The sequence below is a fragment of the Asparagus officinalis genome, chromosome 7 (assembly GCF_001876935.1).
Source record: "Asparagus officinalis chromosome 7, Aspof.V1, whole genome shotgun sequence".
Lineage (NCBI taxonomy): Eukaryota > Viridiplantae > Streptophyta > Magnoliopsida > Asparagales > Asparagaceae > Asparagus > Asparagus officinalis.
The window spans coordinates 130,501,618-130,519,669 of record NC_033800.1 but is presented as its reverse complement, the minus strand read 5'-3'; the positions used below and the strand labels follow the sequence as shown (position 1 = coordinate 130,519,669).

The window sequence follows — 18,052 nt, the reverse complement described above, 5'->3', positions numbered from 1 at the left end:
TAGAAATAAAAGAACCATTAGGAAACCTGAAAGATATAAAGATTGCAATTTGATTGATTGTAATATGTCTGAGTTTGTCTTTAATGTGTTTGAATCCCTTGAGTGCAATGAACCTATGACTTATAGAGAAGCATTAAGGTCAAAATATTCTGAAGAATGGATTAGTGCCATGAAGAGTGAGATGGAATCCCTAAGAATTAACCAAACATGGAAACTTGTTCATAAACCTGCTAGTTGTTCTGTAGTAGACTGTAAGTGGTTGTTTAAGGTGAAACAATAATCTGAAAGTTTTAGGTTTAAGGCTAGGTTAGTAGCTAAGGGATTTACTCAAAAGGAGGGAATTGATTATGCTGAAATTTTTGCTCCTATTGTCAAATTCACTACTGTTAGAATTATGCTTGCTTTAGTTGCTCATTTTAATTGGGAATTAAAAAAATGGATGTAATTACTGCTTTTTTGCATGGTGATCTTGATAAAAATATTTATATGCACCAACCTGAGGGCTTTGTGGACCCTAAATTGCCTGATCATGTGTGTTTGTTAAAAAGGGCTTTGTATGGTTTAAAACAATCACCTAGCCAATGGAATATTAGATTTGATAAATGCATGCAATTTTTAAAGTTTAAAAAGAGTTCTGCTGATCATTGCATGTATTATAAGAATATAGACTTTGTGCCTGTATTTCTTATAATTTATGTGGATGACATGTTGATTGTTAGTCCTTGTTTGAAGTCTATTGAGCATGTTTAAAAATATCTTTATGAAAATTTTGACATGAAAGACTTAGGTGATTCTAAAAGAATCCTAGGCATGACTATTATTAGGGACAAAAACAAATCTACTCTAGTTTTAAATTCTCTGTCTGATGCCAAATCTGTGAATGTGCCTCTTGCTTCCCATTTTGTGTTAAGTAAGGATCAGTCCCCCAAGACTGAAACTAAAATAAATGATATGAAGAAGGTGCCATATTCGAATGCTATAGGATCGGTCATGTATCTCATGGTTAGTACTAGGCCTGACATTGCATATGCGGTTAGTTGCTTGAGTAGATACATGTCAAACCCTGGTATGCCTCATTGGAATGCCTTGAAGTGGTTGCTTGAGTAGATACATGTCAAACCCTGGTATGCCTCATTGGAATGCCTTGAAGTGGCTTTTAAGATATTTGAAATCCTTTGTGGATGTAGGATTAACCTTCTCTAAGTGTTCTGAAGGTGTTAAACCTGTTGGCTATGTAGATTCCAATTATGCAAATGATAGAGATAATAGAAAATCTACCACTTCCTATGTGTTTACTTTGTGTGGCTCTTGCATAAGTTGGAAATCCCAACTACAACTCATTGTTGCTCTATCTACTACTGAATCTGAGTATGTCGCTGCCACTGAAGCTTTTAAAGAAGCTATTTGGCTTAGGGGCCTTATATCTGAAATTGGTTTTCTTGATAAAAATGTGGTTGTATTTTCTGATAGTCAATCTGCTATTCAACTTTGTAAAAATCATGTTTTTCATGATAGAACTAAACATATTGATGTTAGATTTTAGTACATTCGGGATATGGTTGAAAAGGGTATTGTCAAGTTAGAGAAAATTCCATCAGAATTTAATCTTGCTGACATGGGTACTAAGTGTTTGCCTTTTGAAAATTTTATCTCGTGTCAAAGAATCTTGAATTTTGACTTTGGGTAATCTTTCCATTGCTTTGTGTGTTGCCTTTGTGGCCTATTAACTTGCTTTGTGCTTGTTAGTAGCTTTGTGATTTGTTTTTTTTCCTTTGAACTCGATGACCGTTTTGTAGAGTTCGGTCCTTTGTGGACTTGGTATGCTTGGTGATCTTACCCCGATCTTTGTGATCTGAGTTTACTATGCTTGGTGATCTTACCCCGATCTTTGTGATCTGAGTTTACTTTGTGTATTCTCTTCCATTGCTTGTATCTTCTTTGTGATTGTGATCTGAGTTTACTTTGTGTATTCTCTTCCATTGCTTGTATCTTCTTTGTGATCATACAGATAATGGTTTGGCAATGATGAGTCCTACAGTTCTGTGTTTTTCTCAATGCACTACATTGGGCCAAAAGTGGAGATTGTTGATATTAGTTGGCTCAAAGGCCTGTTGATGGCCTGTTACCTAAAGGCCCAGTTCCCCTCCCATAATTTGCCCTAGCCTCCTCTATTCCTCTCTCCTACCCGATGGTACTCAACCCTTTTCGCACCTCTGTGATCTAATGGCCCGTAATCCGCAACCGTTGAACTGACATAAAGTTATCAATAAATACATTTTGAGTAATCGAGTTACTTTCGAGTAAACATAAGCTTCATCATTTTGGTTTTTGACTGGATAGTGAACTGAGTCTAGATATATATGACTAGAGATCCTGTTAGAACACCATACGATGTGAGGTTCTATGAGCCAAAAGGGGCGCAGTGATCTAACTGGCCCCTGTTTGTTATAAAGCATGCATGAGGTTGTGATATGATTTTTACTCGACATATATACGTATCATACTCATAATTGAATCTAGCTCGCTTGCACTCGTTTACACCCCTGGATGCATGTTATACTCATACCTTAAAGAACTTGGACTGCAGTAGGGAAGGCAATTTATGCCCATACCCATTTACCCATCTGGCCCACCCATTATTTGGCCCGCCTAAAACCCACCCATTTAATTAAATGGGTCTAAACGGGCGGGTGCATTTTACATCCAGTTAAACGGGTCTAAATGGGCATTCTATACCCGCCCGCCCGCCCGCCCACCCGCCCAAAACCCTAAAATCCCTTCGTTTCTCACTTTCTCTCTCTGAGTCTCTGAGTTCTTCCGCCGCCTCAATCCAGCCTCCTCCGCCTCCTCCTCCGCCGCCTCAAGGCCCTCAACCGCCTCTCGAACCCCAACCGTAATTCCTCCTCCTGAAATCGGATCTCGCCGCTTCTCCTGCTCCTCATTTTAGCCACCTCACTTGTAAGTTCTTTTCCTCAAAACCCTAAGGCTAATTTGGGTATTTTCTGAATTTTTTTCTGAAATTATGGGCATTATGTTCCAGTTTAGTTAGTAAATGGCTAGAATCACAGTAATCCATTGATGTTATGTTTTTAATTCATACACTGAACTCTAGGATTTGGATATTCATTATGGTTAAATTCTTAAGGTCATAAGTTTAATTGGTTGTTATGATGAATTCTCTCAATAATATTACAAAATTTTCCGAAATGCCTTGGTAAATACACTGAACTCTTGGATTTGGATACTCTTCATGGTAGTTAAATCTGTTAAAATCATAACTTTAATGGGTTATTATGATGCATTCTCTAGATGAAGATTACAATTTTTTTCCAAAATGACATGCTGAATACACTGCACCCATGGATTTTGATACTTTTCAGGGTTCAATTCTTTAAATCATAACTTTGCCAATATACAGTTTTTCATTTGGATTTTCAATGTAAATCTTTTGGTGAGGCACATGACATATCCAAGCTCTAGGAATTAATAGTTGGAGGTTTTAAGCTTCTCCCACAAATGTTATGTATTTTAAAAATCAGTAATGATATCCCACAAATGTTATGTATATGCTGTATCTATCTGTTTTTGATCAAGAACTTGCTGTTTCTTGTTATATTATTAGCGACATGAATTTTTACACCAACCAATTACTGCTTTTATATTATTTTGTGCCACTTTATTATGTGTTTGCTACCCAAAATTGATGTGCTATTAAATTATTTTTTCAGCGATCATGTCTTTAAATGATCAATTTAGCATCCATGATGATGGTAGTGATGATGAGAGTACTTCTAAACGTAAAAGAAGACAAACATCAAAAGTTTGGGATCACTTTACGAAGTTATCTACCGATAATGATGAGAAAACTAAAGTTCAATGTAATATGTGTAATCATATTTATGTTGGTGGTCATGGCACTAAGACAATGTTGAGGCACATGGATTCTTGCCCGAAAAGGAACTTAGATGAGGCTGATTCTTCCAGGAAAAGTATGCCACTAAATCAAGAAAAATATAGAGAAATGCTTGCTAGAGTAATTGCATTGCATGGTTATCCATTCACTTTTGTCGAACATCGAGGAAACCGTGAGTTGCATAGTTTTCTAAATTCTGAAGTCAAGCATATTTCAAGGAACACTGCTAAAACAGATTTGATCAAGTTGTACAAGAAAGAGAAAGGAAATCTTAAACAAGCTTTAAAGCTAGTTCCTAGTAGAATTTGTCTAACCACAGATTTATGGACTTCTTCCACCTCTGACTACTATATGTCTCTCACTGCATATTATGTTGATGATTGTTGGATATTGCAGAATAAGATATTAGCTCTATCTCATGTTTCACCCCCATATAGTGGAGCAATTTTAGTAGAGAAGTTATTTCATTTGTTGAAGGATTGGGGTATTGAAAAAAGAATTTTTACTATTACCTTGGACAATGCATCATATAATGATGTTTTCATGAGAATTTTAAAATATCATCCAGTTTTAGAAGATCATTTTGTTAGTAATGGTGATTTTTTGCATGTGCGGTGTTGTGCTCATATTCTAAATATTGTTGTGCAAGATGGGCTAAAGGTTATTGATAAATCATTGTCTAAGATAAGAGAATGCATCAAGTATGTGAAGAGTCCTCCTGGAAGAAAAAAGAAGTTTGCAGAGTGCATTGCACAAACTTGTTCAGGTAAAGCGAAAAAAATTCAACAGGATGTGTCCAACAGGTGGAATTCTACGTTTCTAATGTTGGAGAGTGTTCTGAACTTTCGTCGGGCATTTGAGCACTTGGAGTCGATTGATCCAAACTTCACTTTTTTGCCATCAAGTGAAGAATGGGTAAAGGCTGAAAAAATTACAAAGTTTTTAAAACCATTTTATGAAGTGTCCACTCTTTTTCTGGAAGTAAATATCCAACTGCAAACTTATATTTTGGTGAAGTGTTTAAGATTCAAAAATGCATAATGGAGGAGATGAAAAGTGATGATCAAGATATAAAATCCATGGCAAATGATATAAAAATAAAATTTGATAAATATTGGGAATGCTACAGTGTTATTTTGTCATTTGCAGTCATTTTGGACCCCCGATACAAGGTGAAGTATGTAGAGTTTTGCTTTAAGAAATTGGGAGTTAGTTCTGATTATGTGTTGACTATCTTAGAGAAACTGAGAAGGCTTTACAAAGAATAGGAGTTAGTTCTGATTATGTGTTGACTATCTTAGAGAAACTGAGAAGGCTTTACAAAGAATATGAGCGAGCATCTCTAGATACATCTGTAGCTGAGAGCAGTGGTGAAGAGAACTTTGGAGATGCCCCTATGATGAGATGGTTGAGTTTGAACTGTTTGAGAGTTAATTATATTTAGCAAGTAGGTCCAAGTCTCAGTTAGAAGAGTATCTAGATGAAAAATTAGTCAGTTGGAAGAAAAATGATCATTTGAATGTTCTCGAGTATTGGAAAGGCGAATGCGAGAAGCGTCCTCAATTGTCGATGATGGCTCGAGATATATTGAGTATTCCTATTACTTCGGTGGCCTCTGAATCGGCTTTCAGCATTGCGGGACGTGTGCTTGACAAGTATCGAAATCGTCTTCTTCCGGAGAATGCTGAAGCTCAAATTTGTACTGGTTCTTGGTTAGACGGGATTCCTTGTGAGTTGCCTTCTTTTTTTTTCCTTTATTGCTTTTTTGTATTGTTGTGGGCTACATATTTTATCACAAAATATTAATATTATTTTTTCTTATTAAATGCAGCTCTGGCAGACATTGAAGAAGGAAATTTATTAGTACATGATTTCAGTAATCTAGAGGTTTCTGAATCGGAAGGCGAAAGTGATTAAGGTAAGATTTTCAATCATGGATTTGATTAGGAAATCTAAGGTTAATTTCATTTTTTTTTTCTTTTGGTTTTTGGTTCGCAAATCTGAGGTTAATTTCACTTTTTGTGCAGCACTTTCTGAGCAGGGGGTCTAGTCAAAATCAAATTGATCAATAGGGGCTGTAAACTTCACACATATTTTTCTCTTGTGCTTATTGATCCCTTGTTTGCATGAAAGATTTGGTCAAATACAGACAGTTCCAACTCTATGAATATGTAATAGCTAACTGAGATTGCCTTGTTCCCCACTGATTATTCTCTTGGGAACTTTCAACATGTCTTACTCTAAATCGATACTTATTCTTGTGTAATGATTTAAAGTGTGAATACTTTTATGTACTTGTATGTTCAACTAATCCTACAATTAATTAATTAATTGCTAAGCAAAATTTTTGAGTTTTTGCCTCACTTTTACACTACACGTACAAATACCAAGAAGGATTTCCCTTAAATCATGAGATTACAAATATTAAGTTCTTTATATATTAATACAGTTCCCATGGTTCATGAACTTTACTTGGTTAATTGTTTAATTTGATAGTTTGACTTAGCAATCTCATTAATAGTTTATATATGAAATGTTCTTATGACTCATGCCGTGTAACACTTAACTAAGTTGATAAACAGGGTCATTCAACTGCTGCTGCAGCAAATGTTCGAAAATTGAACAATTAACCAAGTAAAGTTTCATGATTTTTAGTTACATTTGGAACTGAAGTTGCTGTTGTTGCTGATGCAATTCTTGTTGCTGCTGCAGCTGTTGAAGATGATGTTGCTCCTCTAACTGAAGTTTCAAAAATTGCTCCAACTCTGGCATATACTGGTTAACTGACTGCTGATGCTGCAGAGAACCTTGAATTTGTTCAATAAATGGCACAGACGAATTCTGACGAGAAAGCAAGCGTTGCTGCTGAAGCTGCTGTTGCTGTTGCTGCTGCTGCTGCTGCTGCTGCTGCTGCTGGGTCTCCCCCGAAGCAGTTGTTGTTGCTGCTGCTGCTTCTGAAGCTGTTGTAATAACAGGTGCTCTTCCAAACTAATGCGACCAGCTTCTTGCTCAATCAGTGCTAAGTGATTTTCATTTGCAGCATCATGAAGAACACCTGAGCTTGTAGTACGTCTATAACTGCAGTTATTTTGGTTGATTTTGGTTGATTCTGTAATATGTTTATACTGTTTCCTTGGTTGTGATTATTGTCAGTCGCAGCATTGTCAATTTGGCCAGTGCAGTTCTTGTAGTAGCTTTCTGCTATTTGCTTGCGTAAAATCCCTCTCTTTTCAGGCAGCAGTTCAAATGTTTTCTCAGGGAAATTTCTGTTCTGTCGGGCTAAGATTTACTTTCTCGTAAAATCCCTCTCTTTTGATCTTTGTTTCTTGGTCTTTTCTTTCTTCTGTCATGATCCTGTTCATGCCTGAACATTTGAAAGATGGGAAATAAGTAGACTATGGTTGTGCTACTATTTTGTTTATAGTCGAACTTACTATTCTAGTTTATAAAGTAATTAAGTAGATTGTCCTTACTAATCGTGATCGTGTTGCTGATAGTTATGATGGCATTTATATCAAGTTATTGATCTTATACAGATCCTTGCATACCTTGTGTTTTCTATCTTAATTCATTTAAATATACTCGCAATTTTTTTGTTATTGATCTTTTGGTTTTTGGTTTGAAAATTTGAGGTTAATTTTGCAAATGTGTGAGGTCTGTACTTTTATCCAGGCTTGTAAATGGTTCAATGAATTTGTCTGCATTTGTTTATCTTTGTTTATGTTCCTATCTTTGTTAGTATTTTATCAAAATCTCCAACAAGTTTGCAAAAAGCTCCCAAAAAGTTTGCAAAAAGCCCACAATAGTTTGCAAAAAAAACCCTAAAAGTTTACAAAAAACACCCCAAAAGTATTATACATATATAGTTACTATAGTTAAATGGGCAAATGGGCGACCCGTTTATTAAATGGGCGGGCAAAAACCCGCCCATTTAAATAATGTTAAATGGGCCATAAATGGGTAAATGGGCAAAACATGCCCACCCATTTATGACCCGCCCATTTAAAACCCATACCCACCCATTTAACATCTCTAGACTACAGATAGAGAACACTCAATTTGTGTAACTGTCGACGGGTCAACATTACTCAAAAAAGTAATGCAGATACGAAGGATCCAAAAAGTCTTTTTTGTCGGAAACGGGATGAAAGCCTATAGCGGGGTGAATAGGATTGCTATAATTTTTTTTGATAAACAAAGAATATGCAGCGGAAAATAAAAAATGAAAAACTAAGAGCAACCAACACAAAAACACACGAGACTTTTGTAGTGCTTCGGATCAAAATCCTGCATCCACTTTTTCTTATTGCAAAGGGCCTTTTTCACTATGACCGGAGTTATCCCTGAATCCCAACCCGGTTTAGTAGGCTTTACAGATAGGCCCCTTGAATCTACCTGAAACCAGTCGAGATACCAAACTCCTCACAATGATAAGAAAATACAGATTGTTGATTGATTTCTCGTTTCTAAGAAATACATATTATTAACTATAGTCCACCGGTGACCTATAGACCATCGATAGTTGCTTCGTGATCATCGATGGTTAATGGCGATTACTGTTCGTATTGATTTTTGCGTCGCTTTGAGCCAAAATTATTTCGTACTTTTTATTGTTGAAATATATCATCTCACAAACTTATTAGTACTAAATGAGTGTTTGTTATTAATCAAACAAGAGATATTGCACGAACAATGTTCTACAAAGTTCTAACACTTTTCTTTGAGAAATTTAAGTACACAAAATCTCATTATTTTCTCACATTGATGCATAATCCTAGGTGAAAATCCAGTCCATGCAAATTCTATCTTTTCTGTCAGACACTACAACCAATATTTGCTTAGAACAACACAAAATTCAACTGTGCATTACATTATGAGAACTTTGTGGTTAACTTTTCGCTGAAAAAAATTCTCTCTGTGGTTTGTTTGTGTCCACGATCTGCATTGCAAATTGTCACGAGGCTGCTTGAAGCTCTATCTTCCCTCCCCAGGTCTTTATTCTTTCCTCAGCTTGCGAAGCCTAAAAGCCTGTAGGAAATTTGAGTACAAATTATGGACCATAACGTTGTATATTTGCACTAGTGCAAAATCATACATCAGCTTGTATATAATCCAATGAATCATACAAGATTAACGATACTTGTTTAGATGGTTGTAAGTAAAATTGTCATACTAGAATCATAAAGTTTGAATTGTTTTAAAAAAGGATTAATTGCAATAGACCCCCTGTAGTGTCGAAATTGAGAACTTATACTGGTCTAGCTAGGCTATAATATATATATATATATATAATATATATATATTATATATAATATATATATATATATATATATATATATATATAAAGGTGTGGATAGTGAATAGTGTGTCCACCAAAGTTTTTAACCACTCATATTGGCCTAGGGATCCTTATATTATATAAAAAGATGTTTTATATTAATAAATGTGTGGCTACAAAGTTTGGTGGACATCAACTTGGCAGCTCATGGGGGAGAGGTGAGCTGCCAGCCCGCCACCTCCATTATTCTCATATATATATATATATATATATATATATATATATATATATATATATATATAAAAAGATGGACCCGTTGAGTGAACGCTTAATTGAATCTTTTACCATCACAGAAGTAGAAAATTGTTTTTGCTAACAAGTAGACCCCCTGAACCTAAAACAGTCGGGGGGGGGGGGGGAAAAGGAATACAAAAAACTCACTCAGGGGTCTATCTCCAAAAATAAAACTAGAGGGGATATGTAGTAAGTTTAAAACAATGATGCCACAAGGATAGTAAATCCAAAACACAGATATTACAGTGATGGGGATATGTAGTAAGTTCAAAACAATGATGCCACAAGGATAGTAAGTCCAAAACAGAGATATTACAGGGATATTAAGTTCAAAGGAGCTACATGAGCCTTTTTTTCTATGACAACAACCACCACCACAAATTTGCAAAATTTCCCCTTTTTCAGCACTAGCTAACTTCAATTTTAGATAAATTACCTCTTTTCCCCATTTAGTTCTGAATGTGATCAAAATCAAGATCACTGTTTGCAGTAGAGTTCCGACTAACATCCCTGACCAAAGTCCCTGCACATTGATAACAAGAAATAACCAAATCCAGTTCTTTCATAAACACAACAAATTTAGCCAAACCAACAATATAAGATTAAAAATTGTAGTTTCTTGCCATTGCATTGAGCTTAAGCTTGAGCCCAAGAACAGCTCCAATAGGCAAACCAACTAGATAATAGCAGCCTGTATTTACAAAAGCTACCAAGGATTGCCAACCAGCTCCAACTGCTACTCCTGAAAATTTTGAAGGAATAGTCATAAATTTTTATACGCCTGCAATTTTTTTAACCGTAAGTGTAATAATTGTTTAGAATAGTACCAGAGAGAACAGGTTGAATGCTGTTTAAAATGATTGTAGCTGCCAATAAATACCCAAGTTTGGATGTTTCTCTAATAACTTCAGGTATATCAGTAAACAATTTCGGTAGATGCTTTCGAGCTATAAAAACTATAACCATGAAGATAAATCCAAGGAGTCCTGATGTCAAAACCGAGATAACAACTGCAAATTTTGCGGCTTTTGGACGACCAGCTCCGAGTTCATTGGATACTCGCACACTCCAGAATGTGAAACATTATGAATTGTCATGAATTTTTCAAAAAGGAAATCTATTGTTCAACAGGACTGATGAAGTTGGTGTCGAGAATGCTTACCTTACAGCAGCATTGATACCTAAAGCAACCGTTAATGTCCAAAGTTGGATGCTCATGCTGTCAAAGGGAAGAATGAAATTAGACGAAATGTGTGATGGTAAATAAATTGTTAGGGATGAACTTGATACGGTATGGACTGAAGGGTTCGGCTTCTAAGTCAAACAAACTCATGATAAATTCTCTTAAATGATTATTCTGTGTGGATAGATTGAATTTTCTTCCAAGAAGAAGATTTTCATCTCTGTAGATTTCTTCCCCTTTTATTGACTACAGCTCAGTGATCCTTGTTCATTACATTAGTCTAATAATCTTCAATTTTATCTGTTTATGCTGATTCAATGGTAGACGGTTTCTGATGTATTAAGTGCCCATTATATAAGATTTAGAGGATATTTTCTTCGAGATCAAGACAACAGCCAATAAAAGGGGAAGAAATGTAACTAACCATATAGAGACAGCACTAACTTCAATTTCTGCATTCTTCAAACATCCCACCAAGATTATCACTGCAGTATAATACCAAACCTCCAAGCTGCATTCAAACAAGCAAATTAGGGCAAGAAGATACAAACGTAACACACATGTAAACATTCGAGTACTAACCATAACATTACCGCCGACGCAAGTGACAGTTTCACGAAAGAAGACAGAGATTTAAACGCCAACCAAGAGAACCCTTTCCAGGCCTCGGGAAAATTCCCAGACACAACATATATCATCTGGGCCAAAACTATAAACCACCACGAAATATTCCCAACAATTGCCGCTCCAGATAATCCGTAACCAAGTTTAGTAACAAAAATCCAATTCAAAAGTACATGAATTGGGAGAGCAATTCCAGAAATTGCAGTCATTACCCATACTCTGCTCTGAGACTGGAGAAACTTTTGGATGGGGAAATTCATAGCGTATGCGAATAATTGAGGGATTACCCATCTCGTGTACTGTTGTGCTAGTTCCGATATGTCTTTGGATTGATGAAGAAGTTTTAGTATTGGAGATGCAAACACATAAATTGGAGTTAGAATTAGAGCTGTTACTCCTGTGATAATGAATGATCTCTGCATGTAGATTCCTAGCATGTTGAGTTGTCCAGCGCCGACAGCTTGACCACATAGCGTCTCCAAGGCGCTGCCCATCCCTAACTATAAAGAAAATGTAAAGAAACTTCAATGATCATTTGAAATTGTAGCGTACATTAGAATGCTTCGATTCTGATGTGATGGCACATTTTGGTCTATATACATTTAGGATGAGAATTCTAGCTAGAAATGTGTAGATTCAGTTAGTTCAGTAATGCAAATGTTTCTGAAAATATTTGATCCAGATGCTCAGAAAACTTTAGGTGTAAGCATGCGCAATTGTGATTATGCGACAAACTAATGACATATCACATTAAGACGCTAGCACTTCAGAGGTAACCCTCAATTGACTGGTATGGTAAGGAAAATTTTTGTCATGATGTCAAGACAATATCTCTAGTTGGTAGCTACTAGCTAGGATGTCAGTCTTAATGCTGAGTTCCAAATTCTAATGAAGGATAATGAAACCTTAAGGCTGTGATTGGCAACCCTTACAAAAACTGGGCCAGCATTAATCTTGTCCAGATGCATTCTGAACCAGACTAAGATTAAACTAGGATTAAACCAATGAGAAAGTAGCCAACAAAGTCACCTTCTGGTATAAGGAAAACTGGGCAAATATATAACTCCCCATCTTCACTGTAAGTTCGGTATTTTGGTGAAGTGGCTAGGACCTTTAACACCAAAATAATTCTATTCGTTCTATTGCTGATTTTTCATTAAAAAAAAATCAAAAATAGTAATTAGTATTAGTCATAGTCCTATCTTCATCTGAACCTGGTAGCAAACAAGTGTAACCTCCTTTCTACTAGATGGACAGTTGTTTTTACGACCTGGAGCGTGACCGAAACGGCACGTGACTAGGTCGGTAGCACACCTCCTCGACGATGTCATTGCCGAGATAATATGCTTAAGACTATCTAAAACTATGTATTTTAAAGCTTTTTTGGAAGTAGATCAATAAATAATTTAATTGTGGAATTTAAAGAATTCATTTCTATCAATTTCAAAACCAAACAGTACCTGCACAACTCATGTTCTCAAAGTCGCTACTCTAGAGTTCTGATATGATCTATGGGTCGCAATTTACGATCCGATCCATTGACCCGACCCGACTCGACCTGACCTATTTATACTCTAGAGTTCTGATGTGATCTATGTGTGGCAATTTACGATCCGATCCATTGACCCGACCCGACTCGACCTGACTTATTATAAACGGTATGGATCACTTTACATTGGTTAGGTGATAAGTGAGTCGATACGAATGACTCATTTATTAAAGCGGCCATAAATGGGTGCACTTCCTCACTCATTTAACTTCAACCCATTTATCATCCAACTCTTAAAATTCAAAATTTACAAAAACACACCCCAAAAATGTCAATACATACAAATAGTACAAATCTATAGATTATAAACATCATGAAATTTGTAGAAAAGACCCAAAATTTTCACAAATTACAAAAAACCACCCCTAAACACGTAAACTTTATAAAAACAACCCCAAAAATATCAAAACTTACAAACATCAAAAATTTTATAAATTATAAACAACACCATAAAAAATTTAAAATTTGTCAAAACAACCTAAAAGTTTCAAAATTTGTAAAATAGACTTTCAAAAGAGTCAAATTTTACACAAAAAACACCCCAAATATCAAAACTTACAAATAGTGCAAAATCTTTAACTTATAAACAACACCATAAAGGTTTTTAAATTTTCAAAAACACCCTAAAAGTTTTAAAAATTGTAAAAAAATACCTTCAACAAGTCAAACTTATAAGAAAAAAGCTGAAACATTAGAACCTAGAAATAGTATAAAAAATTAAATTACAAAAACTAGATGAAACTTTTGAAATTCGTAATGCACAACCTGAAAGTTTAGAGAATCGCAAAATGCACCCTCAAATAGTCAATTTTTATAAGAACACACCCTAAAAGTATTAAAACTAACAAACAACACAAAATCAATCTTTGACTTATAAACGAAACCATTAAGTGTTAAAATTTATAAAAAAAAACCCTGAAAGTTTGAAATTTTACAAAAAACACTCAATAAGTCAATTTACTAAACCTAAAAATCAAAATTTTGAAACAGTAAAAAAATGATAAATTAAAAAGAGGATGAAATTTTTAAAATTTGCACAAAACACCCAAAAAGTTTCAAATTGCAAAAAACCCTAAAAATCAAATTTTACTAAAACACACCCAGGAAATATCAAAACTTACAAAATAGTAAAAAATTGATAACTTATAAACGACACCATGAAAATTTTAAAATTTTTAAAAACACCGTGAAATTTTCAAAATTTATAAAAAATACCTTGAAGATTCAAAATTTACAAAACAATATCTAAAAAGTTAGAATATACAAAGAGTACAAAATTCATAAATTAAAAAAAGTCCCCTAAAAATGATATTTGTAGAAAACACCCTGAAACTTTTAAAATTACAAAAATCAAAATTTACAAAAAACACCCTAAAATATCTAAACTTATAAATAGTAAAAAAAAAATCTATAAATGATAAATCAAATCATGAAAACATTGACCTTAGGTTTCATGTCAAGTGCATAAAATAAGTTGGATTGATTATAAAACCAGTAAATGGGTCACTTGGGTCGGGTGGGGAACCCAGTTGTTAAATGGGCCGGTCAATATGATACGAGCCATGTCAAAATTTTGACGTATAGATGGGTCTATCTGCGAGGCATTAAGCTTAATATTAAGGGATGAGATACATCCATGTGGGTTTCATTCAATCTCTATCATCTATTTAAATTTGAAGGGATGATAGTGAAAATTCCACAGAGTTGTATCTTAATCCTTAAAATTTAAATCGAATGGTATAGATTAGCATAATTGGAATCTCTCCAATTACCAACTATTAATTAATAGATAATAAATGACACAATGTGAAAGCTCAGAGTTGTATATGCCATTAACCCTAATATAATATATAAGTACCAAAAATCCAAAACCCAAGCAATCGATTACACTCTGCCCCATAGCAACCGCTGCAAGCTCAACATCCCCAAGATGACCCACAAAGGCGACGGTGACAACCTCGAGGGAAGTGATGAAGACTCCGTTGAGTATTGCGGGCCCCGCGATGTGCCACGTCTTCTTGGTCTCAACCCAACTCTCTACCATCCTCTTCATCTTCTTTAGTCCTAGTATGCAGCCAAGGATTTGTTTTCTATTTATAGCGATTTAAACTTATTAGCGAGAGAGAAAGAAAATTAATTATTAAATATGTGGATTAGTGGACACGAGGCTTGCATGCAGAGGTTGGACGAGTTTTGTGTTTTTTCTTAGCCTTTGACACATGCATGTGTAGTTGAGGATTTGGAAGAGCTTTGACTTTGGCCGAGTTTCTTTGGCTTGTAGCTAAAAAGATCAACTCTATACGTGGCATGGTACTGAGAGATGCAATAAATTAGGCAAATCATTAGTTGCACTTATGCTGTTTTGCATTATGAAGTTATTATGATGCAGAACACGTGGCATGGTGGACGAGTTTAGGGAGCAAAATCTGAAGTCCAAACGGAGCTTGAAAAGGATCTTCAGTCTATATCTCTCAAGAAAGGAGGATTCGAACATGTAACATATGAAAATTTTGTATTTCAACGAGATACAGTCCTCCAAACACCCCTAATTAAGTTTGTTTCGTTGTGCTCAAAGTCACATGTTCCTATCAATCATCATTATTTTATTTTATTTTTGACATTTACTAATTTTGGTAATGCTTGGATTAGGAAAAGAAATCTAGTTATCTCAAGTTGCCTGGTTTGTTTTCTCAATCATAGAGAGCCTTTAAGGATCATTTTTAAAACTTTCTATTTTTAGTAATTTTTATGTTAAGAGCTGATAAATTGATGTTGAGGTAATAGTCGATGTTTTTTTTGGAAAAAATCAGCTGATGCGTAGTTGGGGTGATCAAAGAGAAAAGGGTAATTTTCGAACAGATGTCGACATGCAACTTTGAAGGACCATATCTTTGACTCTCTCCATTGAATTCTTATTATAATATATTTTCGGAAAGCTCAAGAAGTATTATAGAAATAATTCGCAATTCTATACATTTCCGAGGTCAAAAGAATTCATCTTCAAGCTCAACTTCACGTCAAAGATATAGTTACTTTTAGTTTTATGGGTTAGCTCTTTTATATTAGGAGGCTAGTTTAGTCGTTTGCAATAGTTTTCATACCCCATATATTGTGTCAAATTTTATATAGAAATTTATCTTGGTTATTATTATGAGCTTTGCTACAGGGACCCAAAATATGGGACCAATGGAGGGGACAAGTGAGGTGTCTCCCTCCTATTGGATAATGAGTTGGCCATCATTAATGATGGCCAACTCATTATCCAATAGGAGGGAGATACCTCACTTGTCCCCTCTATTGGTCCCATATTTTGGGTCATTGAGGAATTTTTCTATTATTATTCAGAAACCTTCTATCCCTAGGATTTTCTAGGGTTTGTATCGTCCTGCTAGTATGAAAATGAGTATGTGTTATTCAGTTACACTTCTGCTAAATCATAAATGCCATTGAAGATATAGGCTAGGTATTGGCGTATTAATTGTTAGCTCTAGCTTCAACTAGCTAGATGCCTAGATTCCAACAAATTAATTAGACAAGCTAAAATAGTAGAAAGATCAATACCTCAGAGTTTTTTCTCTCTAAAAAAGTAGAAAGATAAATAACACCTAGGGTTATTTACCTTTTCAGCGAAAATCTATACCAGGGTTACATTGAGTCAACCCTCCATAATTTACCAAACGTAAAAAATATAGAAGAGTTAAGCTAACCCCTCTAGAGGGAATAAAATAAGTCAACCCCTCAAAATGAGGGGTTTACTAATATTCCTATTTAGAAGGATTAAGAGTTAACCCCTCCAATTATAAAAAAAATCATTGTTATTCACAAACCCTAAAAATGATCTCAAGGGCTAAAATAAGACTTGTATAACGTGTTAATAATTTAGTCATTTGGATTATCGAGTGGGTGAACTATGTTAATCATTCTCCTTAATCTCTTTTCCTTAACCTTAATTTTGCCAAACGGGCTTAAGAGACCACAAAGAGAAACTTTGGAGATTAATTAATACAATCGAAGGAGATTTCAAAAAGCAATGTTGGCAGCTTTCAATATATGCAAATATCATAGAAGTGAGGGAGAAACCTATGATCTAATGCTTGGGGCAATATGAGGGGACTTGTATGAAACAAAGAAAGTTGTTGCCTGCATATGATACGGAAAGTTTATGTCTAAGATATAATCTAAGCTACAAGAACAAGAATCAAAATGCTCTTTATAGTCACCTTCGATTATACAACTAACCGGATAACAAAGTTTAATTTTGTTGGACATTTCAAGTACATAAATTTTTGGTGGGGGGGGGGGGGGCCGGGGAATCGGAGTAATAAGTCTGAAATAAGGGTAAATTATTAGGGGCCAGCATAACCCTAATAAATGTACCAAAAATGGAATTTAAGTAGTGCATGTATATATATACCAGAAATCCAAAAGCGAAACATTCGATCACGCTCTGACCCATCGTAACCGCAGCGAGCTCAACATCACCAAGATGACCAACAAAGGCGACGGTAACAATACCGAGGGAACTGATCAAAACTCCCGTGAGTATTGCGGGCCCCGCAATCTGCCACGTGTTCTTCGTCTCGGCCCAGCTCTTTGCCAAAACCCTCCTCATTTTTCCACTCAAAATCTTCGAAGTCCTATTATCCGGGGGGAAAAAATCTTCAAAATTCTAATTAATTAGCATATATATATATAACATTTGTGATTATAGGTCCTTAACTTTGCTCATATCAAGAGAAAGAGAGAGAGGGAGGGGAATGATATATAAATTACTTAATATATGGACACGAGGCTTGCATGAAGAGGTTGGATGGTATTTGCGTGTCGCTGTGGGAGTTTGAGACGTGTGCAGTTGATAATTAGGAGGAAAATAATGTTTGTTACGGATTTTGACTTTGAATGACTTCTTTTGGCTTGCAGCTAAAAGATCGACCCTGTATGTATAAATATAATATCGTGCTGATGAGTGAGTGAGTGAGAGAGAGAGAGAGAGAGAGAGAGAGAGAGAGAGAGCAATGTATTTCAAAAGGTAAATGATTAAGTGCACGCACGCTTTCTTGCATCATGAAGTTTTAGTCATCTATATCTGATCATGAAGTAGTAGTTATCTATATCGATTAAAATGTCAGATTGGTACTTTTTTATACCCCTCTTATCAGTTTCGAAAACGTTTTAGTGTTTTTTTTGGCCGTCGGCAAAAAGAAGTTATGA

At 35.3% G+C, this 18,052-nt stretch overlaps 1 protein-coding gene and 1 long non-coding RNA gene across 2 annotated transcripts; one reads left to right on the top strand and one right to left on the bottom strand.

Annotated features, from left to right (window-relative positions):
* On the top strand, positions 5,332 to 6,766 carry LOC109850439. The gene is made up of 3 exons (XR_002249438.1): positions 5,332 to 5,642; positions 5,745 to 5,831; positions 6,626 to 6,766. It is a non-coding gene; the product is annotated as an uncharacterized LOC109850439 (long non-coding RNA).
* LOC109850755 (protein DETOXIFICATION 29-like) lies at positions 8,612 to 17,561 on the bottom strand. The gene is made up of 8 exons (XM_020420824.1): positions 17,256 to 17,561; positions 11,251 to 11,792; positions 11,093 to 11,179; positions 10,648 to 10,704; positions 10,313 to 10,551; positions 10,109 to 10,227; positions 9,922 to 10,008; positions 8,612 to 8,933 (listed from the first exon to the last, which is right to left on the bottom strand). The coding sequence occupies exons 1-8, from the start codon at positions 17,451 to 17,453 to the stop codon at positions 8,868 to 8,870; spliced, it is 1,395 nt and encodes a 464-aa protein (XP_020276413.1). The 5' UTR covers positions 17,454 to 17,561; the 3' UTR covers positions 8,612 to 8,867.

Bases quoted from the DNA above. Each gene is read 5' to 3' on its own strand.
- LOC109850755 (XM_020420824.1), bottom strand. From the start codon at position 17,453: ATGAGGAGGGTTTTGGCAAAGAGCTGGGCCGAGACGAAGAACACGTGG. The intron at 10,705-11,092 runs GTTAGTTACATT...TCCCTTTGACAG, and splicing joins GTTAGTGCTGTCTCTATATG to CATGAGCATCCAACTTTGGA. The intron at 8,934-9,921 runs GTAATTTATCTA...ACAGGCTTTTAG, and splicing joins GAACTAAATGGGGAAAAGAG to GCTTCGCAAGCTGAGGAAAG.